This window comes from Molothrus aeneus, chromosome 8 (assembly GCF_037042795.1).
Source record: "Molothrus aeneus isolate 106 chromosome 8, BPBGC_Maene_1.0, whole genome shotgun sequence".
Taxonomy (NCBI): Eukaryota; Metazoa; Chordata; class Aves; order Passeriformes; family Icteridae; genus Molothrus; species Molothrus aeneus.
The window spans coordinates 2,312,917-2,336,871 of record NC_089653.1 but is presented as its reverse complement, the minus strand read 5'-3'; the positions used below and the strand labels follow the sequence as shown (position 1 = coordinate 2,336,871).

Here is a 23,955-nt window from a genome sequence, read left to right as displayed (position 1 = left end):
CTGGGGGGGCAGTGGAGTCTCCCTGCTCCTGCCTGGCCAGGCTGCAGGAGATGAGCAGAGACCTCCACCAGCCAAGCTCTCCCTGGAGCCTCCTCTCCTCCAGTTTTCCCAGTCCCAGCTCTCTCAGATCTTCATGGCCTCCTCTGGGCTCTCTCCATGTCCTTCCTGTGCTGGGGGGACCCTGTCTCGTGCTGAGGGTGCCAGGGGTAGCACATCCCAGGGGTAACTGTGGCAATCTAAGAAGGAAATTCCAGCTTTATCCTGGGATTTGCAGCCCAAAGCAGGGTCCTGCCCCCAGACCCTCCCTCAGCAGCTCCCAGGGCCAGGTCTCCCTCCTCCAGAGCACACAGACCCTGGAAACCTCCCAGCACCTGCTGCAGCTGGATTTGGAAAGTGCACCTTATTTTTAGTGTGCTACTGATATTAGGGAATGTGTTTTGAGACAGAAAGGTTTTTCAGAAGCAAGTCCTGTGTGCCAAGGGCTGCTGGGGGTGTTTTAGCCTCATTTTCCCCTCCCAGGGCCGGCCAGCCCCAGTGGCAGGCCGTGACAAGGTTGCTGCCAAGCCCCTGGAGATGCCCTCAGCTCTCAAATAACCCATTTTGTCAGGTTCCTTCCTATTTTCTTTCCAGGTGCTTAACTCCAGAGGCTGGGATTTAAATGTGCCTTTGCAACAGTGCTGCCTCCAGTGCTCTCCCATTTCTCAGGGTGTTTAACCAAGCTGGTGCCTCAGGAAAGAGGGCAGTGCTGAAAATCTCTGCCTTGTTACAGAGGGAGCCCTGGGGGAGCCCAGGCTGCTCCCCCATCCCCAGGAGCTCCCCAGGAGCCGGGTTGGTGGGATGCACACCTGGGAGCTGTGTTTGAAAGGTCTCAGGAGCATCTCCTTCCCTTGGGAGCTGGGCAGGCAAAGAGGCTGCTGAGGTTTGGGCTGTCCTGCTTTCCTGGGATGCTGAGCACGCCCCACCAAACCTTCCTGGGAAATCACCGAGTGATTTCCTCTCCTTCCACCTCTCTCCCCGCAGCAGATCCTTCCTGGCTGCCTCTTTCCCCGGCTCAGGCTGCCTTTGTCACTCTCCTACGTGCTCTGCACTTGGCTCTGTCCCCTAATGAGGCTGCGGGCCAGGGGCAGGCTCGGAGAGGGAGTGGAGAGGAGCGAGCCCGGTGATTAGAGGTGAAAGGAGGCAATTAGAGGGAAAGGCAGCCCGGGGATGGCACAGGGAAGGAGCACGGGGCTGTGCTGGGGTGCCTGACAAGGCAAAAGGCTCTCAGCTGTGGGAGCAAAGCAAAGGTGTTCACCGTGGGCTAAAGCAGTAATTGGTGCTCCCGGTCCCTGTGCTGTCGGCTTTCCCCCTCCCCTCTGCCTTTTGGAAAATACCAAATCCAGAAAGGCTGGTGGAGGGAAGTGGCCCCGCTGTGAGCATTCCCAAGCCCCTCCCAGCCTTGGGAAATGTTGTGCTGTGATGCCATAGCCTGTCTCAGCTATCCCGGTTCTTTCCCCAGGTGTGCCAATCCCCTCTCCCTTCCCCTCCCTTTCCCCCTGCTGAGTGCTGTCCATCAATCTCGGCATTCCAGCAAGGGCATCTGTGATTGGCGAAGTTCAAAAGATGCCCCTCAGCCCTGGGGACATTGGGCCATTCAGGTGTCACTTGTCCCCTGAGACTTCACCCCCTTACCTGGTTGGTGGGATCCCTACCCCTTTCCTCCCCCTCTCCCCGGGGTTAAAAGACATGGCAACCATGGGGTTCCTTTGTTCTGCTGGAGCTGTGGCTGCATTCAGAGGCCTGTGGGCCAGGAATAAAGCTCTGGATCCAAACCCTCCATCAGAACCGACTCCTGTCCTTCACCTTGCCTCGAAGCTTCTCCACCAGAGGTAAACCTGAGCTCCTGCATGCCTGGACGTGTCCCAAGCGCCCAGCTGCAATATCCAGCTTAGCCAAAGGTGTCTCTGAGGTGAAACCACCACAGCTGCTGCCCTTGGTCAAGCAGCAAGGGCCAGACGAGCCCAGGCACGTTCCATCTGGCTATATTGGTATTAAATTGGAAATAACTCCTTGTTTCTGTTCTCTTCCCAGGTCAGGGCAATCGCCTGCCCTACTTCATCAACTACTTCTTTGACACCTACCTGCTGATCAACGAGGACACACCTGTGGGTAAGTGGGATGGGCCCTGGTTGCCACCACACCTTGGAAAAGCATGGAAGAGGAATGTTTTTCTTTTGATTGACAGATGGAGCTTTCCTTGCTTTCTTTAGCTGGGGATTGGTTTTTAGTAAATGCAGAAATCGACCCAGGCTCTCGGTCCATTAAACTTGTGGTCTTCAATCAGGGCTCCTGACTGCCCTTTAATGGGGGAGGAATTGATTGGGAGGCTGGGATGGAGCCTCTGGAGGTCCCTTTCCCACCTCCAGCCTGAGCAGCACCTTCCTGAGGGAAAGGCTCCTACTGCACCCACATCCCCTTCAGAGCTGCTGAGGGTCCGGAGAGATCTCCAGGGACTGCTCAGCTGGGCCTGCTGCCCCTTCTAGGGTGCCCTTGGCCAGGAATTGGCGACCCCTGTGGGATTTGGGGTGGTGTCTGAGCAGTTTACAGGATGGGGAGTCCTGGTTTGGGTGGATGGTGGAGCATGGTGGGATTTGGGGTGGTGTCTGAGCAGTTGGCAGGATGGGGAGTCCTGGTTTGGGTGGATGGTGGAGCTGAGCTCACTCTCAGGAGAGGCCCTGGAGCTGCCTGGGAGCAGCTTCATGGAAATGCTTCCTCGCAGAGCACCTTGCTCTCCAAGCACTTGAGCCTGAAATCCCTCATGGGAATTGGACTGAACTCTTATTTTGTCAGAAAATAGGGAGATTTCCTCCAGCCTGCTTTCCATGAGACATTATGCCAGTTGAGTCGTTCTTGGAATTACTTTGGCAGTTGAATTTCTTTTTTTTTTTTTTTTTAAACTTTGTATTGCACTGTGTGCATGTATATAATTGACTCTTAAAAATATTGGCACCTTGAGATTTTGTTTCCGGAGGGAAATGTCAGCCTGGGAAGTGTTAACACACACAGTTGTTTCTGTGTTTCCTGCTGTTGGTAGGTGTTTTCTGAGTTAAGGTTTATTAACTTTAAAAAAAAAAAAAGGTAGCATCTGGAAACACCTTTCTGATATCCTGAGTGTGAGGAGCAGAACTGTGTGTGGTAACTGTTTCCTGGGGAAAAAAAAAATTTAAAATTGTATTTTTTTGAGGTCTGTTTGAGTGCCCATCCCTCCCTGCAGCATCCCCTCCCTCCAAAGCAGCAGCTCCCTGCCTGCTGCCTGCCGTGCCAAAAGGGATCTTAAGCAACAATTAAGAGATCATTCCCCCTCTAATCACTTACAAGAGTAAATTAGTCTTGTCAGGAGCTATTAAGACAGAGAGCTCGGAATTCATTAGGTGAGATTGGGCCAAGGGAGCTGCTGGCGCTGCCGCCGGTCCAGGCTGATTAATTTCTCCCAAAACATCATCAATGCCCATCTGTTTCATTTAGGTCTGGGGAGAGCAATTTTCAGGTGGACTGACCCTGTAGTCAGTTATTTCACCCAGAAGTAATGGGAACACACACACACACACACACACGTGCAGAGGGAGCTGGAGGTGGGAGCTCTGGGGGGGGGGAATTGGAGGAGAAGGAGGAGGATGAGGAGGAGGGAAGGGGATTGGTTGGGTTGTGGTGGCATGGGCAAGACAGGGAGAGTCTGTTCCAGCTGCCAGCAGCTCTATCACCCTGTGTTTTACTTGGAAAATGGGAGCACAGACTGGATAAAGCCCTTTAGGAGAAGAGTGTGCAGGAGAGGGACTGCCCATCTCCATCCTGCTGCTGTTTGCCTCAAGCAAAATCATCCCAAGGGCCATTTTGCTTAATCCCAGACCTTCCCAGACCTGGGAACGTGGCCCTGCTGCCATGGGGGTTTGCCAGCAGCTGGGTGTGCCATTCACATTCTCTGGAAAAATCCCTTGGCCCAGGATTTTTCTCCTGGGAAGCTGAGAAGCCTCAGAGAAAAGGAAAACAATTCTTATCTCATTTGCTTCTCCTGTGTTGTGCTCATGTGGAATGTGTTTGGAGATTGTTCACCACAGGTGATTGTTCCATTGGATTCTGCTGTGAGTTGTTTTCACTCTTTGGCCAATTGGGGCCAAGCTGTGTTGGGACTCTGGAAAGGGTCACAAGTTTCATTATTATCTTTTTTTAGCATTCAGTAAGTATCCTTTCTGTATTCTCTAGTATAGTACAGTATTCTTTAATATAATATAGTATCATAATAAATTATCTTTCTGAGAACATGGAGTTAGATCCATCATTCCTGCCTTCATCGGTGGCCCTGTGTCACTGTGATATTTTATGAAAATCCTTTCACTAGGATTTTTCTCCTGAGAAGCCTCAGAAAAGAAATGTAAACAATAACTCTCTGATGGCTGTGGAATGTGGTTTGGAGGTTGCTCACCAACAGCTGCATCTTTGATTGGTCTCATGTGAATTGTTTCTACTTGATGACCAATCCCAGTCCAGCTGTGTCAGACTCTCTGGTCAGTCACAAGATTTTATTATTCATTCCTTTCTAGCCTTCTGATGAAATCCTTTCTTCTATTCTTTAGTATATAATTTTCTTTTAATATAATATATATCGTAAAATTCTAAATCAGCCTTCTGAAACATAGAGTCAAGATTCTCATCTCTTCCCTCGTCCTGGGGACCCTCAAACTCCACCACAGCCCTGCATTTGCAGTAGCTGGGAATGGGCAGGGAGCACTCCAGGCTCCTCCTGGTCAGGGTCCCTGCTGCTGCTGCTGCCAAAGGAGCCTCTTCTTAGCATAATGTAATGACTGCAGTCTAATTGCCCAGCAAATGGATTTGCTGTGAGCAGGACAGGAGTGGGGAAATGAAGATGATCCATCATGTCAGCTCTGTAAGGAGCCTTATAACCACCCAGCCTGGACTCAGCCAGGTTCCAGCTCTGAAAGCTTTCATGCCTCGACGCCTCGCAAAATGCGTGACAAAAGAGGCCGTTCAGACGAGTGCAATTCCACTTCCCTCCATCCTAGCGAGAACATTTCAGAATAATGTTGTCTTAGGAGAGTGGGAAACGCTTCACCCACTGCACTGGAGGTGATAACAGGCACTTGGCCTTGCCCTCAGGCCGTGTTGTGTCAGGGGCACGGTCACCCAGGTGGGGACAGCATGTCCTGTTGGGTTTGTCAGGTCCCCAGGACGAGGTGAGAGGTGAGAATCTGGCTCCATGTTCTCAGGAGGCTGATTTATTATTATATTGTATTGTATTATATTATTTTGTATTATATTATTTTGTATTATATTATAGAATGCTATACTATAACTATATTCTATATAACTATAAATAAACTATATTCTATAGTTATATTCTATATAACTGTATTCTATGTAACTGTATTCTATATAGTTATATATAGTTATATATATAGTTATATATAGGTATATATATAGTTATATATATACTACAACTATAAACTATCTATACTATACTATATAAAAACTGTACTAAAACTATACTAAAGAATACAGAAAGGATACAGACAGAAGGCTTAACAAGAATGATAATGAAGAACTCGTGACTGACTCCTCAGAGTCCGACACAGCTGATGGTGATTGGTCATTAACTAAAAACAATTCACATAAAACCAATGAAACAATCACCTGTTGGATAAACAGTCTCCAGCCACATTCCAAAGCAGCCAAACAGGGAGAAGCAAATGAGATAATATTGTTTTTTGTTTCCTCTGAGGCTTCTCATCTTGCCAGGAGAAGAAATCCTGGAGGGAGAAGGGATTTTTCAGGAAATATGACAGTGACAGTGTCCCCTTCTGCCTGTCAGGCCTTGGCAAGTCGTGCCTTGCTTAAAACCAGCAGAGGGCTTAGTCTGGATCTTGGGTCAGGCTGCATGGGGCTGTGAGCACTTGGTGGGAGCTGCTCCTGGACATAGCAGGGGTTGTACCCAGGTGATCTTTAAGGTCCCTTCCCACCCAAACCATTCCATGATTCCATGATGGTGTCTCCTGTAAGGCTGCTGGGGCTGAGCAGGCCATGGCACAGGGAACCTGCTGGGGTGGCCATTCCCTGAGGACCTGCTGGTGACAGCAGCTGGGACAGCTGGCGAGGCTGGGCTCCCACAGGAATCCTGCCCAGCTGCTGTTTGATTCCATTACTTACTCCTGGATAGGAATATCTGCAGCTGAGGCTCTCAGCTCTCCCCCCCAGCAGCTCACTGGGATGCCTGCTGTGACTGGTGAGCCCTGTGTCCCTCAAATTTGGCTGCCTCTGAAGGTTGTGATTCGTTCCTCACATGGGGCACCACGAAATGTTGGCTTCTCTTCTCTTCTCTTCTCTTCTCTTCTCTTCTCTTCTCTTCTCTTCTCTTCTCTTCTCTTCTCTTCTCTTCTCTTCTCTTCTCTTCTCTTCTCTTCTCTTCTCTTCTCTTCTCTTCTCTTCTCTTCTCTTCTCTTCTCTTCTCTTCCCTTCCCTTCCCTTCCCTTCCCTTCCCTTCCCTTCCCTTCCCTTCCCTTCCCTTCCCTTCCTTTTTTCTTTACTTTTGTTAGGATTGGGATTGCAAGTGTTTGAGATGGTATTTTTTATTTAGATTTAGACATTTATTAGTTTTTTTATTTACATCACAGTCTCACAAGCTGTGAGTTTACACTATTTTACTAACAAGCTACAAAATGGTTCCTTATCTATCTTTTTATCTATCTTTACAAGGGTTTTTTAAGGAAAAACCATTTAATTAAGAAATGACACTTAAATTATTTTTACTTTTAACCTAACAACTAATCTCTTATGTCTTGCAATGCAGATTTTCTGTTTAATTACAAACTACTACTCAAAAAACTACTACTCAAAAAAACTACTACTCAAACTCGTGAAGAAGAAGGACTAAAAATCTTTATCTTAGCTTCAAATATGTTACTATATCCTAAAACTTTAAACTTTTAAGTTCTCTACCACACTTCTATTCAAGCTACACACCTATAATTTCAGTTCTGTCAGTTTTGGAAGCTTTCTCTACAGCCTCAGGTCAAATGCAATGTTCTCTTGAGGGTCTTTGAGCACAGAAAATCTGAAATTCTCAGCATCCAGGGTTCCAGCAGCTGCCTCAGCACCACAAATTACCCTGGGACCACGGAGAAGCCCCAAGTCAGCAAGTGCCAGGTCAGGAGCAGTGACAAAAGCAGTGAGCAGTGCCATGTCCAATGACCTGGGCTCTGCCTGCTGCTCCCTTTTCCTTCCCTCTGGCTCTCCCAGGGGCCCTGGGCTGTGCTCTCCATCCTGGGGTGCACCATGCTCAGGGAGCAAGGCAGATGGATGGATGGATGGCTGACAGGGAATTTCATGGTTGCTCTGTGCAGCTTTTGCTGAGCTGGCAAACTCTGTGGTCAAGGATATTTCTGCACTAAATTTGAATAGGCAGAGCTGAACCTTGCTGTTTGTAAGATCTACTTCAGAGTGGGCTGGAGCAGGTGCTGCCTGTGGAGTTGTGGCTCTCACTGTGCCCCTGCAGCCCAAAAGGAGTGGAGGAGTGGCTGCACTTTGCTGGCCAGTGGCAACTAAAGGGTTTAGGTTGTTGTGTGACACCTTGTGCCTGCTGGGAGTAAATTATTTCACAAGAAAACCAAAGAGGAGTGTGGTGTTCCACAGGCAGGGTGACTCCTCACGTGCATCTGAGGCAGCACATCCCTCTGATATTTGTGGATGATTGAATTTAATTCTCTGTCCTAGGCAAGGACTGGCCTGTGGTGGTGTTCACAGGGGTCTGAGGATGAGGGAAGAGACGAGGATCTGACTCCATGTTTCAGAAGGCTTGATTTATTATTTTATGATATATATTACATTAAAACTATACTAAAAGAATAGAAGAAAGGATTTCATCACAAGGCTACCTAAGAATAGAATAGGAAGGAATGATAACAAAGGCTTGTGGCTCAGGCTGTCTGTCTGAGCCAGCTGACTGTGATTGGCCATTGATTAGAAACAACCACATGAGACCAATCCCAGATGCACCTGTTGCATTCCACAGCAGCAGATAACCATTGGTTACATTTTGTTCCTGAGGCCTCTCAGCTTCTCAGGAGGAAACATCCTAAGGAAAGGATTTTCCATAAAAGATGTCTGTGACACTGGCCCAGAAGGCTTCTCATCCCCAGGTTTCCATCCTCCACACTGTGCCTGTCCTTTCCAAGGCAATCATCCCTTCCAACGCTGCTGCCTTTTGCACAGGGAGATCCTTTGGCACCCAGGACAGGTCCCTGGGGGTGCTGGGCCACTCAAGCTGCTGCTGGAGATAATGGTTATCAGTGTGGCACTGAGCAGGGGCTCAACCTGCCTGATCCCACAGCTGTGCCCAGGCACCTCCAGATGCATCACTGGAAGGAAAAAAGACAAAAAAAAAGATGCTGGCTCTCTGATCCCTGCCTGCTTCTGGGCTGATTAAATTGTTTCAGAGCTCGGAGATCCATTGTGAAAAACTCTAAATATTTGTTTTTAAACTTTTTAAAGTTTAGTAGTAATAAGATGGTTATAAAAATAGTAATATCATTATATTATTATAATAATAATATAATATATATTATATATATATAAATATATTCTATTACTATTATTATAATAATAATATAATAAAAATTTGGACAATTAGGATTTAAGACAATATGAGACAATAAAAACAAAGAGTTACAGACAGTCCAGGTACCTCTTTCTGGGCAAAATAAACCCAAAAAAGGACCCTCATTAACAGAGGATTAACCCTTAAAAGCAACAGCCTGTTGCATATTCATATACTCCATACATGATGTATAAATTTTATTCAAAGGATTTTGTTTGGTCAGCATCAATTTTTTTTCAATCTTAATGACGTCTTCAGGACTGAGCAAGGCAGGAAGAATTTGATAAGAGAGCAATAAATTCTCTTTCTCTGAAAGATTTAGCAAAAAATTCATTTTATCTGAAAGATTTAGGTTTTGTGGCTGTTATTTTGGTGCAAGTCCTCTCTTAAAAAAAGTATCTTAGTATAGTTTGTATTTTAACATTATATAATAGTGTACTTTCTATTCTAACATTTTGTTATAACCTAAAACTATATTTAACACACTACTTAAGCAAATGAATACAGCATAACTTTCTAACAGAACATATATAATATTCATTTGAATATTTGCAAAAAGCCAATCAGAAAATACACATTTTTCACAGTTCCAAGGGTCCCTTCCCACCCAAACCATTCTGTGAGGGGACAAGGGAGGCTGCCCATCCCTCTGCTGTGGGATTGTCTCTGCTGACCTCCAGCTGCATGTAAATAATCCCCACTGGGAGGGCAAACACGGCGTGAGACAAGCGGCCAAGTGGCTGGTGGCACTTGGTCTGTGGCTGCTCACAGAACTTGGGGACCAGGTGTGTTGGCACTGACAGGGGAGCTGGTGGTTCAGAATGGTGAAAAAGCCCCACAAAGCTGCTTTTGTTGTTTATCTGGCAGTAATATGGTGAGCTGGCCAGCTCTGGAGGACCCTAAACTGCTTGGTTTGCTGGGTGGGTGTCGCAGACATCTTTTATGGAAAATTCTTTCCTTAGGATGTTTCCTCCTGAGAAGCTGAGAGGCCTCAGGAACAAAATGTAACCAATGGTTATCTGCTGCTGTGGAATGCAACAGGTGGGTCTGGGATTGGGCTCATGTGGTTGTTTCTAATTAATGGCCAATCACAGTCAGCTGGCTCAGACTCTCTGTCCAAGACACAAGCCTTTGTTATCATTCCTTCCTATTCTATTCTTAGGTAGCCTTGTGATGAAATCCTTTCTTCTATTCTTTTAGTATAGTTTTAATGTAATATATATCATAAAATAATAAATCAGCCTTCTGAAACATGGAGTCAGATCCTCATCTCTTCCCTCATCCTCGGACCCCTGTGAACGCTGTCACAGGTGGGTGGTTTGCCCAGTGAGCAAAGAGCTGTGGGGAGCCTGTGTGCACCAGGAAGGATTGATTTGGCCTTTTAGGAAGGGTAATTCCAGAGGGATGTGCCAGGCTCTGGCTGTGGGGGAGATTACCTGGTTTTGAACCTTCCTTGTGGCCAATGCTGAGATTCTCCCTCACTAAGGGAGGCTGTGGCCACCTCGCTTCCCTCTTCAGTGTTTATCTATCACCCAATGGCTGTTTGCTGCCTAAAACTGAATTTTCAGGGTTCTTGAGAGCTCTTGAGAGGAGCAGCCTCATTTCTAAGCGTGTTGAGGACCCTAATGAGCAGCAATATTTGAGGAGAGCTCAGGGAGGGGATCTCAGCTCTCCCAACTCAAGCCCTTTATCTGTCATTTGAAGGCCCATTGATGAAATTACTTGTTGAGCTGCAGAAAGTACAGCATCTTTAATGAAAACTTAAGGCTAGAAAATTAGTTATTCCCAACATCAGGAAACTTAAGGTTTAAGGGAAAAAAAAAAAAGCCCCACTCCCACCCAAACCCTTAACCCTGCATCATTAAATTAATCACTTCATCAATCACTTAAACTTTCATATCTGCTTTGCTAATAGGCAGTAACATTAATGCTCATGTTTAAGAAGGGGAAGAGGGAGAAGGAAGAAAGTATATTTGCAAAATGGACTCATTAACATGCCAGGGTAACCTTGCTCCTCATCAAACCACCCAGAGGTTTGATCTCAGCACCTTTTGAGCCCTGGCACGGTGGCCAAGCCCTTTCCAGGGAGAGGGAGAAAGATGTGGGAGTTGGGTAATGAGGGCTGGGGGGATTTTTTATGTCTGGGATGGCTTTAGCAGCATTAATTATCTGTACAGGGCTGGCTGTGCCCTGGGCCTTGTAACTCTGCAGTGCCTGGGCTTGGATGTCAGCACTGCCCCAGCTCAGGGAAATCTTCCAGGCTGATTGGAGGCATTAACATGGGTGGCAAAACTGATAAAGAGCAGTGAGTCAGGCTTAACAAAGGAAAAAAAACCCACAGGAGGGGGAAAAAATCACATATGTATGGATAAGTGTGTATATATTCAAGCTAGGAGACATACATATATATAAAAAAATTATATATAATATATTTTTATATTTACACATAATATATTTTTCTATATTTTTTATATTTATATATATTTTTATATTATATATTTTTATGTATCTATATATATTTATATAGTTTGTATTTCTATATACAATATATTTATATATTTTTATAATTGTATATTTCTCTATTATATATTTATATATTTTATATATTTTTATATTTTATAATTTTTATATATTTTATATAAATTTTTGTATATATTTTATATAATTACATATCTATTTATATATCTATTTTTGTATGTGTGTGTGTATCTTTGTGGAGGTATTCTATTAGCCAAGGGTCCTGCCCTGTTCTGGAGGGAAACACTTGCATTTGCACACACTCATCATTTTATTTTTGGTGAGGAAAGTGAGCTGTGATTTCACTATCAGGGAAAAAAAGCCCCAGTTGCAAACAGTGGTGAACATGATTGTGTATTTTGCCAGATCAGAAACTTGATGTATTTGGGTGGCGTGAGCTTAAAAAAGAAGGAAAAAACCCCCTAACCCTAACTTCTTTATCCTCTGCTTCTAATGCTGGCACATCTGAGATCTCTGCAGTCTGGATCTGCCCCATCCCTGGCAGTGTCCAAGACCAGGTTGGACAGGGCTTGGAGCAGCCTGGGATGGTGGAAGGTGTCCCTGCCCATGGCAGGGGGTGGAAAAAGACAATTTTGAAGCTTCCTTTCAGCTCTTGAAGTTCCCTTCCCATGACACCCTCAAAGACTCTTTTTATAGAATTTTCAGTCTCGTGAAGAAAACTTTCAGAGTCAATTTCTTCCTCTTAATCCTAACAGTGTCTTCAGGACTGAGCAAGGCAGGATGAAGTTAGGTTTTCTTGATAAATGAGCAATAAATTCTTTTTCTCTTAAAGATTTAGGTGTCCTGTGCCCGCTATCTCATTCCTCTCTTTTAAAAAATTATCTTACGTGGCATATTTCTATTTTAACATTATGTTGTAACCTAAAATTATATTTAACACACTACTTAAGAAAATGAATACAGCATCACTTTCTAACAGAACACATATAATATTAATTTTAATATTTGAAAAAAGCCAATCATAAAATATGCATTTTTCACAGGTGCATTGAAGGCTTTTGAATTAACTTTAGCCACTCAGGAGGGGGGAAAGGAAGCCTTGTTGGACAACTCTGAAAACATCTGCTCTGTTTGCAGTGCTGGTCAGGGCAGTGGAAAAGCTCTGTGAGCTCCCTCTCCTAAAGATTTATTAATATTGCTGGGTACACGAGGGGGAAAGATTTCAACCACTTGACATTTAATGGTTAGTAACTCAATTTTATTCCATTCATCTGCATGGCTTTGTCAGGTGCCTGCTCTGGTATTGTATCACAGAGGCTGTCTTGCTGCCTGTGAGCAATTAGGAGGGTGATTTGGTACCTGAATCTGGAGAAACCTTTTTATTTTTCCTTTCTAATTGATTATTAGCTTAGAGGTGAGAGCTGGTGTCGTGGAACATAATATCCTTTCATAAACAGTGATGTGGTGGCTTTGCTCGCTCTGCTGTTTTGGTTTCAAGCAGTTAATTTGAAAAGAAGAGGAGGGGGGAGAAAAAGATTTTGAAATGCAGAAAGTCCAAGGGAGATGAACAATTTGGGGTATGGAGAGAAACGAGGAGCATCCTCCCAGGCAGAGATTAATGGTTGTTACTAATGATTTTGGGAAATAGAGGGGAAGGAATAAGATGTGGCAGAAGACTGTAAAATAAGTACCAGCACTGCAGAAAAGCCTGACTCTGGAAGTGCACCTTTCCCCACATGACAGCAGCATCAAATTAAACACATCCTGCTGGATAAAGCAGCATTTCCCTGCCAAGGAGCCCTGCTGTGTGTGGTGAGGCAAGAAGTGAGGGGAACACACAGAAAGCACCATCCTGCCTCCACATCTCTGCCAGCAGCTTTCCTAGGGGCATGAAGGGTGGGGAAAAAAACCTGAAAAAAAAAATCTTCCAGGATTTGCAAGTTGTTCTTTGCCTTGGAAAAATTGTGCTCCCACATCAGGTGCAGAGTGAGGAGTGAGAGCTTGCAGAGAGCTTCAGCCAGAAGTTGTTGCCCACCTGTGTAGCCATGATATTTTCTGAAAAATCCTTTCCTTAGGATTTTTCCTCCTGAGAAGCTGAGAGGCCTCAGGAACAAAATGCAAACAATGGTTATCTGCTGCTGTGGAATGCAACAGGTGCATCTGGGATTGGGCTCATGTGGTTGTTTCTAATTAATGGCCAATCACAGTCAAGTTGTCCAGACTGTCTTGGTCAGTCACAAGCCTTTGTTATCATTCTTTTTCTATTCTTAGGATTTCATCAGAAGGCTAGCTTTCTTCTCTTCTTTTAGTATAGTTTTAATATAATATATATCATAAAATAATAAATCAGCCTTCTGAAACACGGAGTCAGATCCTCATCTCTTCCCTCATCCTCAGACCCCTGTGAACACGGTCACACACCTGCTTTCCCCTGAAAGAGGCAGAAATTGAGGCTCTGTATGGGGGGAAAAAAAACATTCCAAGCTGGTTTCATCACACTGCAACAGGGTGATCTGGTGGAGCCATGGAAATTGGCAGCATCCTGGAAGTTCACAGAACAGTGGCAGGAGAATGAGTTTCACTGGGGCTGGGATGCTCCACAGGCAGATGTCGGTGGGAAAGGTGTCTCCTAGGAGAGAGGGAAGGCCTCCATGGATTTTAATCCAGGAGCTTGATTTTGCATTCCAAGTTGTAAGTTGGGGGTGTAATATTTTTATTTTTATTTTGCTGGTCAGTTCATCTCAAAAGCCAAAATTGCTGTGCTTGGTGTAGGCACAATTCCACTGTAAAATCAGCTGGAATCTGTTGGAATCCAGCTGGAATCTGGAATCCAGTGGTGGTAATTCCCCTTCCAGCCCCCAGAAGTAGAAGTTCACCCCAAGACCAGCAAATTCTGGGTTTGCTCTTGATGTATCCTGCAGCCAGTGCTGCTGTCCAGGCAGGCACAGGGACAGCTTTCACTGGGATGCTGCTCCCAGGAGTGGAAAATGCTCTTTAAAAAAAGCTTTCCTGTCATAGATCTGCACACAGCCTCTTTTGAACCAGGTGCAAGGTCAATATTTGGGGTGCCCTGGCTGGAGGGGGTGACAGGGCAGTTGCTTTGCCAGGCAGAGCTCATCCCTGCTTCCCGTGACATCCATTGCCGTGTGCAAGTGGCCCCAGGTGGTTGGATAATGGCATCCTTAATTGTGCTCTGAAGGAGATTAACTTCTTATCTGGCAGCCTGACATCTTTATTGTTATTAATGTGTGAATAATGCACTGTGCTGGGGTTTTTATGCATAACTTTGGTAGCAAATGTTTTCCTTTTGCTTACTGGTGTCTGCTGCTCTGCCACCATGGGATTCCCAAGGGTGGGGAATCCCAGAGGTCAAGGAATGCTGCTCCTATTCCTTTCCTTATTAAATGGTCACTGCCTTTGCCCTGCAGCTCTTCCTCTTTATTTCTTCTGTGAATAGGGGTGGTGGGGAGCAATTCCTCCGCTGGCTCTGGAGTTTGTTGGGACATGGAGGACTTGGGACCAGCAGTCAGATGGGGGTTGGGATTTTGGGGTGCAGACAGGGATGGGGAGGCTTGGGATGCTGCCAGGCATGGGTGCAGGTGTCCGTGGGGCTGAGGGTGCTCTGGCAGGGGCTGGATGTGTCCCTTGGTGCTGATAGGGAAGGGGAAGGGAGCTGTGGAGGGTGGGAGGCAGCTGCAATCTGTCGACTCCACGAGAAGCAGTTTCTGTGATGTAACTTGCTATTGAACAGGATAACAAGGTCAATAATGCCTTTGCCTGGGAGAGCTTCAGCCAACACTTCTATCAAAACCAATATTAATTTTCACTAATTAGGAGCTGCAGCTAATGAGTGTCACAGCTAATTTCCCTCATCCATAACGAGGGAGAGGAGGGGGTCAGGCGCCTGGGATCAGAGCCTGCAGATCTGCCTCCTCTCTGCTCCCCCTTTCCTCCTGGCCCAACATGTGTTTGTCACCTGGGTGTTTTCTGTCTGCAGGGATGGCAATGTGTGTGTGGAGCAATGGAATGTGTGGCAATGTGTGTGTGGAGCACAGGAATGCTTTGGGAAGGCAGGGATGGGGAGATGCACTGTGCAGCAGGTGTTGGCTGCTCCAGTGAGGGGAGGGAAAAAGAGCTTGCAAAGATGTGCAAGGGAAGTTTTGGGAGAGGAAAGGATGGCTGTTGTCCTGAAGGGGAAGGTGGAGTGGAGTGTTTGCTCTTGAAACTTTAATTTCAGAATTTATTGTGTGTTTTATTATCCCTGTTCCCTTCCATACATTTTACCTACTCAAATCAGCCTGGAAGGCACCAAACAGTGAAGCAGTGAGTCTGTCACCATCCATAGTCTTGTGACTCACTCTAGGGTTCTTGTCTTTGATCCTGGGATAAGCTGGACAAATGTTGCAAATGTTTGTGGGGGTTGAATTTTTGTCTGCAGATACCTTTGGTGCTGTGCAGGTCATCTTCCCACACAGGTCACAGGCAGGAGCATTGTCACAGACATATTCTATGAAAAATCCTTTTGCTAGAATTTTTTTTTCTCCTGAGAAGCTGAGAAGCCTCAGAGAAAAAGAAAAACAATGATTATCTGCTGCTGTGGAATGCAACAGGTGCATCTGGGATTGGTCCACTTTGATTGTTTCTAATTAATGGCCAATCACAGCCCAGCTGGCTCGGACTCTGGTCAGTCACAAGATTTTATTATCATTCCATTCCTTTCTTTTCCTTTCAAGCCTTCTGATGAAATCCTTTCTTCTATTCTTTTAGAGTAATTTTAATATATAATTTTCTTTTAATATAATATATATCATAAAATAATAAATCAGCCTTCTGAAACATGGAGTCAGATCCTCATCTCTTCCCTCGTCCTGGGACCCCTGTGAACACCACAACAGAGCATTCCATGGATGTTGCCAAGAGAAAGCAAATTCCTGATTTGGAATTATCCCTGTTTGGCTTGTAAACTTGGTCTGATGGCTCAGACAAGGGGAGAAAGGGCACAGTGAACATGAAACATCTCTGAAATATCTTTATAGTCTGCACTTTGCAAACAAGCCAGAGTCTCAGAATTATCCACAGGGATTATTGCCTTAAATAAGAATACACCAGGGAAATCTGTGGGCTGCTGTCAGACAGCTCGTGGTTAGGGATGGCTGGAATTGACTGAATAAATGATTCACTGGTTTTAGTCACTGGTGGTGCCCTGAGTGTAAACCCCAGGAGCCGTCCCTGTCAGAATTGATCTGTTCTGTGAGCAGCACGTGCACCACCAGCCCATCCTGATGTGTTGCAGGACAGCTTTTGCCTCATCCAAGGGATCTTCCCTCACAGACACCCTATTTTTTGGGGTGTCTGGGGCGTTGAGAAAGGGGCTTGGCAGAGAAGAGCCTCTCCTGGAAAGCAGCTGATCCCAGAGCATCCTTTTGGGGCATCCCAAGGTGTGGGGTCCAGGTGGGAGCTGCTCGTGGTCCTGGCTCTCATCCATGTCCATGGTGGGCTGTGCCTCCTGGTTTGTTCTCCAGCTGCCCAGCTAATCCTGCTTGGGGCAGGTTTATTTGATTTATTTTTCCTTTAGCTGTTGGCCTGGAATTGCCATCCAGCCCACAGCAGCTCCTGGAAGTTGTTTTCCCTCTGCCTGCTCCAGGACTCACTGCACCCTTACATGTCTTGAGTTGTTATTCCTCAGCAGCTCCTCCTGTGTCTGTCATCAACCACAGTGGGGAGGGGAGAATATATAAAGATTAATAATGATTATTTATAATTTATTTATTATAGAATAAATAAATATTTATAATTTATAATTTTATATATATATTTATTATATATAATTCTAAAAAAGATATATTTATTAGCTATAATTCTAAATAAATATATATTTATTATGTAGAATTATATTCATTATTGTAGAATTGATTATTATATAATAAATATTTATTTTATAATGCATTAGTATACAATAAATATATATATTAAATATATAATATATAAATATTATGCATATATTTTATATAATACATTATTATACAATAAATACATATAAATAAATATTAAAAATATATAAAATATATATAATAAAATATAGTATATATGTTTCTAAATAAAAATAGATATAAATATATATTATATAATATAACTATATATTATATAATATGAAAATATATTATATAATATGACTATATATTTTATATATATTATAGATTCTATTATATATATTATAGATTCTATTTTATTTATATATATATATATGTATAATATTATTTATTTTATATATATATATATATATATATAAAATATACAGGAGAAATTTGTTCCCTGAGGCTGCTCCCATTACCTGAGGGCCATCCCATCCCCTACTTTCCCTTTGGTGGGGGCCAAGGTGGCTGAGAAAGTTTCTTGGAGCTCAGTGCCCAGGGAAAAGCGACCTTCAGGCAGAGTTCTTGGGGGGAAAAGCTCCCCCAGGCGTGACAGATTTGGCTGTAAATCTCCAGCTGAATGCCCAGGTTCCCAAGGTCTGTCATCCTGCCTGGCATGTGAGCTGCTCAGAAACAGCCTGCAGGCTCATCAGTCATTTGGGAGCCTGTGGCCATGCCTGTGAGGGGACACCAGGGACAGATGGGACAACAGACTCATCCCACATCCATCCCAAAACCTGAGGAACCTGGGATTATGTCTCAGGCAAGAGGTGGAGCTCAAAGAGAAGCAGGGGTTTTGTATGAGAAATACCTGGGGTGATGGAGGACCCCCAGGGTCTCTCTTTTCTCCTCTTTTTTTCCTTATGGAAAGAGTCAAACTGGTTTTAAAGCAGATTCTTCATGAGTATCTCTTATTGGTACAGGTATTAAGTTGGTTATGAATTTCTTGCACTTTCACTCCTAGGAAAATCCTTCCCTTATTCCTTTTGCATTCACTCTTGATTGATAAGGTTTATTATCACTCTTTAATAACCACAGATACAATCTCAGCCCAAATTTGAGGAATTTATGGGAGTTGCTAGGCCAGGGTATCTGCATCCTGCCAAGGACAAGGGCTAGAATAAATGACAACCTTTAAAAAAGAGGTTTTTTTAAAAAAAAAATAAGAAGAATGGCTCTCTTTTAATGGGAAGGAGGAAAAAAGGTGCATTTCTTTCTGATGGCAGCTCACAAAGCAACACTGCATGGAAGTGCCTGTCTGGTTGGACTGGTGGAATGAATTTATTTGGGGTTTTTTTTTTTTTTTGAGGTTTTTAGCTGTGTTTCATCCCATGGGGATTGGCAGCCTCTGGGGTCTCTCATCTCTCAGCTGTGATGCACCAAGACTCCTTTAGGGAGATCCATAAGGTCCTTCAGTGGGGCCAAGGGGCTGGTGTGGATTCAGTCTGGAAATCACTTTTGGGTGAAAGAGGAGGGTGGGTTTTCTTCATCCAAGAAATGGTTCAATGACACAGGAAAGGTTCAGCTCTACAAGAGGCTGGGTTTGCATGGGAGTTGGGGCTGCAGCAAAATGGATGTGTGTGACATCTGTTGGGTGACAGGAGTCTCTGATGTGTACCTGTGGCAGGGAGATGCTGAATTTGGTGGTCAATACCCATTTTTCCCCCAGTCAGGGCTTCAGGAGAAAGAGAAGCTCTGAAAGTCTTCACTCTGAGCAATTGAAAGAAAAAAAGCCTAAAACTGGGACTTACTGGATCACTTTTCTCTTCATAAATTTCCACTTTTAGAACAGTCTGTGAAACCTCAGTGATTGCTTTCTTTTTGCTTTCAAACAAGCCAGCAGCTGGGATGGAGCGTGGAGTTTTGTGTTCAGTTTGGATTTTTAGATGTGATTTGCTTTTCCATGTGACTGAGGGAGGTTTTTTTTGAGCACTGGCTGATGTGGACACTGTGTAAGGAGGGGTGTGCAGGCTCAGCCACCCCTTGCAGCTCTGACCCAGCCTGCAGAAAGAGCAGCCAGGCTCTCACAGGTCACCTTGGTCAGGGGAATCATAGAATCCTAAAATGGTTTGGGTCAGATCATCTCATTTCAAGCAGGAATCCACTGCCCCAGGCTGCTCCAACCTGGCCTTGGGCACTTCCAGGGGTCCAGGGGCAGCTCTGGGCAGCTGTGTCAGGGCTTCCCCACCCTCACAGGGAAGAATTTCTTCCCAATATCCCATCCAGCCCTGCCCCCTGGCATTTTAAAGCCATTTCCCCTTGTCTGAGCTGCTCCTGTGGGAGGATTTGTGATTTCAGACATGTCACAGCCACTGCATAACCCACAATTTGTAGCACCCTGTCCTGGAGGAGTCTGGGCTCGTGTCACACCCAAGGGATTGCATCAGTCTTGGAAATAACCCTCCACTGCCTCCCTTGCACCCTGCTCTCTCTTGCTGCTCTGGTCAAACTCTGCAGGAAATGTTTCCTGGAGCTCTGAGACCAAGGGGGCACCTGGGCAGGGAGCATCCTGAATCAGGAGCCCTGTGGATTCTTGTAAGGTGCTGTGGAAGCGACTGAGAGATGTTTTTGGGGGTGTTCTGCCTAAAGTCAATTAATTCTGGTGTTCAACCCTGCTCTTGTTCTCTCTGTGACAATTTCTGCACTGTTACATGTATGTAAAACCTTAGAAAAGCCTTATAAAATTAGAGCTTGCTATTTCAGCTAAGCTAGCAACTAGCCTGAGAAGTTCCTGTGAGAAAAGAATCATAAGAATAAAAATCAATCTATTCTGTGAGAAAACAGTTTGCACCTATATTAATAAAAAGTCTATCCAGTGAGAAATAGTGGGGAAAAAAATAAAAGTAAACGTTTGTGACCGTGTTCACAGGGGTTTTTGGTTGAGGGAAGAGACGAGGATCTGACTCCATGTTTCAGAAGGCTGATTTATTATTTTATGATATATATTATATTAAAACTATACTAAAAGAATAGAAGAAAGGATTTCATCAGAAGGCTGGCTAAGAATACAATAGGAAAGAATGATAACAAAGGCTCTCTGAGCCAGCTGGGCTGTGATTGGCCATTAATTAGAAACAACCACATGAGCCCAATCCCAGATGCACCTGTTGCATTCCACAGCAGCAGATAACCATTGGTTACATTTTGTTCCTGAGGCCTCTCAGCTTCTCAGGAGAAAAAATCTTAAAGAAAAGATTTTCCATAAAAGATGTCTGCAACAAACGTTATCTAGAAAGAAAAAAATTTAATAAACATGTACACTAAGCATTACCAACCAATAAACTGAGTGTCAGTAATTTGCTGACCTATTAAATTCAAACACAGTACATTTTAATACCATATAAAAATAAACTGTGTACAATAAAAATTCAACTGTTCTACATGAAGAAACAAGTCTTTGTCCATCTCTATCACAGCACTGGACCAGCTGTTGAGTGTGGTGGTGTTCACAGGGGTGTTAGGATGAGGGAAGAGATGAGGATCTGACTCCATGTTTCAGAAGGCTGATTTATTATTTTATTATATATATTATATTAAAACTGTACTAAATGAAGAATAGAAGAAAGGATTTCATCAGAAGGCTGGTTAAGAATAGAATAGGAAGGAATGATAACAAAAACTTGTGTGTTGGCCAGAGAGTCCGAGCCAGCTGACTGTGATTGGCCATTAATTAGAAACAACCACATGAGCCCAATCCCAGATGCACCTGTTGCATTCCACAGCAGCAGATAACCATTGTTTGCATTTTGTTCCTGAGGCCTCTCAGGAGGAACAATCCTAAGGAAAGGATTTTCCATAAAAGATGTCTGTGACAGTTGAGTGCTTTTTTTTGGGAAGCTGAGGCAGGCTGGATGCTGTGTGCTTGTGTGAGGATGTGTTTTTGTGCAGGTGCCTCCACAACCCCTTGGAAAGCTCTTTCCAGAGGCAGATTACATTCCATCAAACTGCAAAGGCATTCCCACCTGACCACGGTGACCATTTTTGTGGGGTGAGCTGCCAGTTGCCAGCACTCAGAGCGACAGTTGGAGGAGCAATTAGTGAGAAATCCTGGGCCTGAAATATGTTTTTAATAAACCATTCACTGGATATATTCAAATAACAAATAGATTCCTGCAAAGCCGAGTCTATTTGCAGACAACTGGCAAATGAGAAAGGCTAAATTAATTGAATGCTCCAGCCACTGGGGATAATGGTCCAGCTGTAACAGAGCTCTCCAGATGTTTGTTTGCAGAAGAGTGTGCTTTCATAGGAAAAGAAAAAACACTCATGGGTGTATTAACTCAGAAACAAGTTTACAGCTGTGTGCTCGCATGCTCTGCCTCGCTCTCCCACCAGCCACTGTGGAGCTCTGTTCCAAGGTTTCCTCTTGCAATAAACAGCCTCTTTATTTCTCACTCATTGTCCTCTTGGCCATGTTTAGACATCTGTGACGTGCAGAGTGAGGCAATGGCCCTGTGAAAGCCTCCTGGGCTTCAGCAGAGCTCAGCCCTGCTGTGCTCCAGGTTGCAAGTACGGCTGGACCGCTGCTGCTTGCAGCTCAGGCTGCTGGGCTTTGGCTTCTCCCTGGTTTTGGGGTGGGTTTGCTGCACAGGACCAGAGATTGGGAGATCACAGGGGTGAGTGGGAGAGCCTTGGGTTAGGTTTAATTCCATCCAAAGACTGGAGCTTTGCCCAACTTTTCCCAGAGGAGCTGGGCTTGGTCAGCACACTGGAGTCACCAGCTCCCCATCAATTTCCCTGGGCCTTGTTTTGTTCCTGTTTGGTTTTCCCTGGTTTTGGGGTGGGCCTGCTGCAAAGGACCAGAGACTGGGAGCTGTATGAGGCTGGCGGGGGCTCACAGGGGTGAGTGGGAGAGCCTTGGTCACTGGGTTAGGTTTAATTCCATCCAAAGACTGGAGCTTTGCCCGACTTCTCCTGGAGGAGCTTGGCTTTATCAGTGCACTAGAGCCACCAGTGCAGTGCTCCCCATCCATTTCCCTGGGCCTTGTTTTGTTCCTGTTTGATTTTGGGGTGCGTTTGCTGCACAGGACCAGAGATTGGGAGCTGTATGAGGCTGGTGGGAGCTCACAGGGATGAGTGGGAGAGCCTTGGGTTATGTTTAATTCCACCTAAAGACTGGAGCTTTGCTTGACTTCTGGAGGAGCTTGGCTTTATCAGCACAGCGGAATCGTCAGTGCAGCGCTCTCCATCCATTTCCCTGGGCCCTGTTTTGTTCCTATTTGGCTTTTCCCTGGTTTTGGGGTGGGTCTGCTGCACAGGACCAGAGATTGGGAGCTGTATGTGGCTGGTGGGAGCTCACAGGGGTGAGTGGGAGAGCCTTGGGTTAGGTTTAATTCTATCTAAAGACTGGAGCTTTGCCCAGCCTCTCCAAGAGGAGCTTGGCTTTATCAGCACACTGGAGCCACCAGTGCAGTGCTCCCCATCCATTTCCCTTTGTTCCAGTTTGGCTTTTCCCTGGTTTTGGGGTGGGTTTGCTGCACAGAACCGGAGACTGGGAGCTATAAGAGGTGGGTGGGAGCTCAGAGGGGTGAGTGGGAGAGCCTTGGGTTATGTTTAATTCCACCTAAAGACTGGATCTTTGCCTGACTTCTCCTGGAGGAGCTTGGCTTTATCAGCACAGCGGAATCGTCAGTGCAGCACTCTCCATCCATTTCCCTGGGCCCTGTTTTGTTCCTGTTTGGCTTTTCTCTGGTTTTGGGGTGGGTTTGCTGCACAGGACCAGAGATTGGGAGCTGTATGTGGCTGGTGGGAGCTCACAGGGGTGAGTGGGAGAGCCTTGGGTTAGGTTTAATTCTATCTAAAGACTGGAGCTTTGCCCGACTTCTCCCGGAGGAGCTCGGCTTTATCAGCACACTGGAGCCATCAGTGCAGCGCTCCCCATCCATTTCCCTGGGCCCTGTTTTGTTCCTGTTGTTGAACAGGCCAAGCTGGCTGTGGAGCCCTGTAGCTGAGGTGCTCCATTACTTACAGGGAGGGGACAATGGGACGTGGGGCTGCTCTTCAATGTCTCGGCACGTCGGCCTCATTAATAACCAGCGGCTCCTAAATAGCCTCATTCATCAACAAGCAATTTACTGCGTGCCCTGGCGGGGCTGCAGATAAGCTCCTGCCTCACACACCACCTGCCAAGGGTCCCCCCACCTCCTCTGTGGCATTTCAGAGGGACAAAGAGGGAGGCATGGGAGGAAATTCTCTGTCTGAGCTGTCGCCAGCCCCAGGAGCTGAGTTGTGTCTGCAGGAGCTGGGTTGATGGGCTGCATGTGTTTGTCATCTTTGAGGAGAGACTTCCAAGGTCCTCTTGGTTGTCTCAAAGGTTTTGTTGCTTTCATTGTGGCTGTCCCATCCCTGGAAGTGTCCAAGGCCAGGTTGGACAGGACTTGGAGCAATTTGGGATAGTGGAAGGTGTCCCTGCCCATGGCAGGGAGGTTGGAATAAAATGGTCTGTAAGGTCCCTTGCAACTCAAATCCCGCCACAACTCTGTGATCCAAGGAGGAAGATGTAGGGGGATAGAATATAAGGAAATAAAGACAGCGTAGAAAGTAATCTTACCCCTAAGGAGCTGCAGCTGGGCCAATTATCAAAGATTAGGACAGGCCTGGCTTTACCAGGCACAGCTGTGACCAGTGAGACGAAGGTGCTATAGAAGAGTGGGGTGGTGTTGAGAAGGGAACTGGAGTCAGTGGCTGCTCTGTGAGGAAGGAAGAGCCAGGGCTCTGAGGAGATGCCCATGAGAAACACCAAGAAGGTATGAAACTTTTGAGATAAGGATACAACAGCATGGAACCCCTGCAATAAGATGACAACAGGAGGAGGAAATGTAACCTTCCCAAAACTGGCTGCCTCGTGTTTCTGATTCCTGCCCCGTTGCTCAAGCCCTGCTTTTACTGCAGCCGTATCTTGGAGATCAGGAGGTACTAACT

The 23,955-nt window shown here is 45.4% G+C and overlaps 1 protein-coding gene across 1 annotated transcript in view; it reads left to right on the top strand.

The window, feature by feature from the left end:
* Positions 1-23,955, top strand: part of CDH23 (cadherin related 23) — a 224,500-nt gene that overhangs the window by 14,322 nt on the left and 186,223 nt on the right. The window contains exon 3 of the mRNA XM_066554157.1: positions 2,071-2,148. Within this exon, the coding sequence (XP_066410254.1) occupies positions 2,071-2,148 (78 nt within the window). The remainder of the gene's footprint in view (positions 1-2,070; positions 2,149-23,955) is intronic.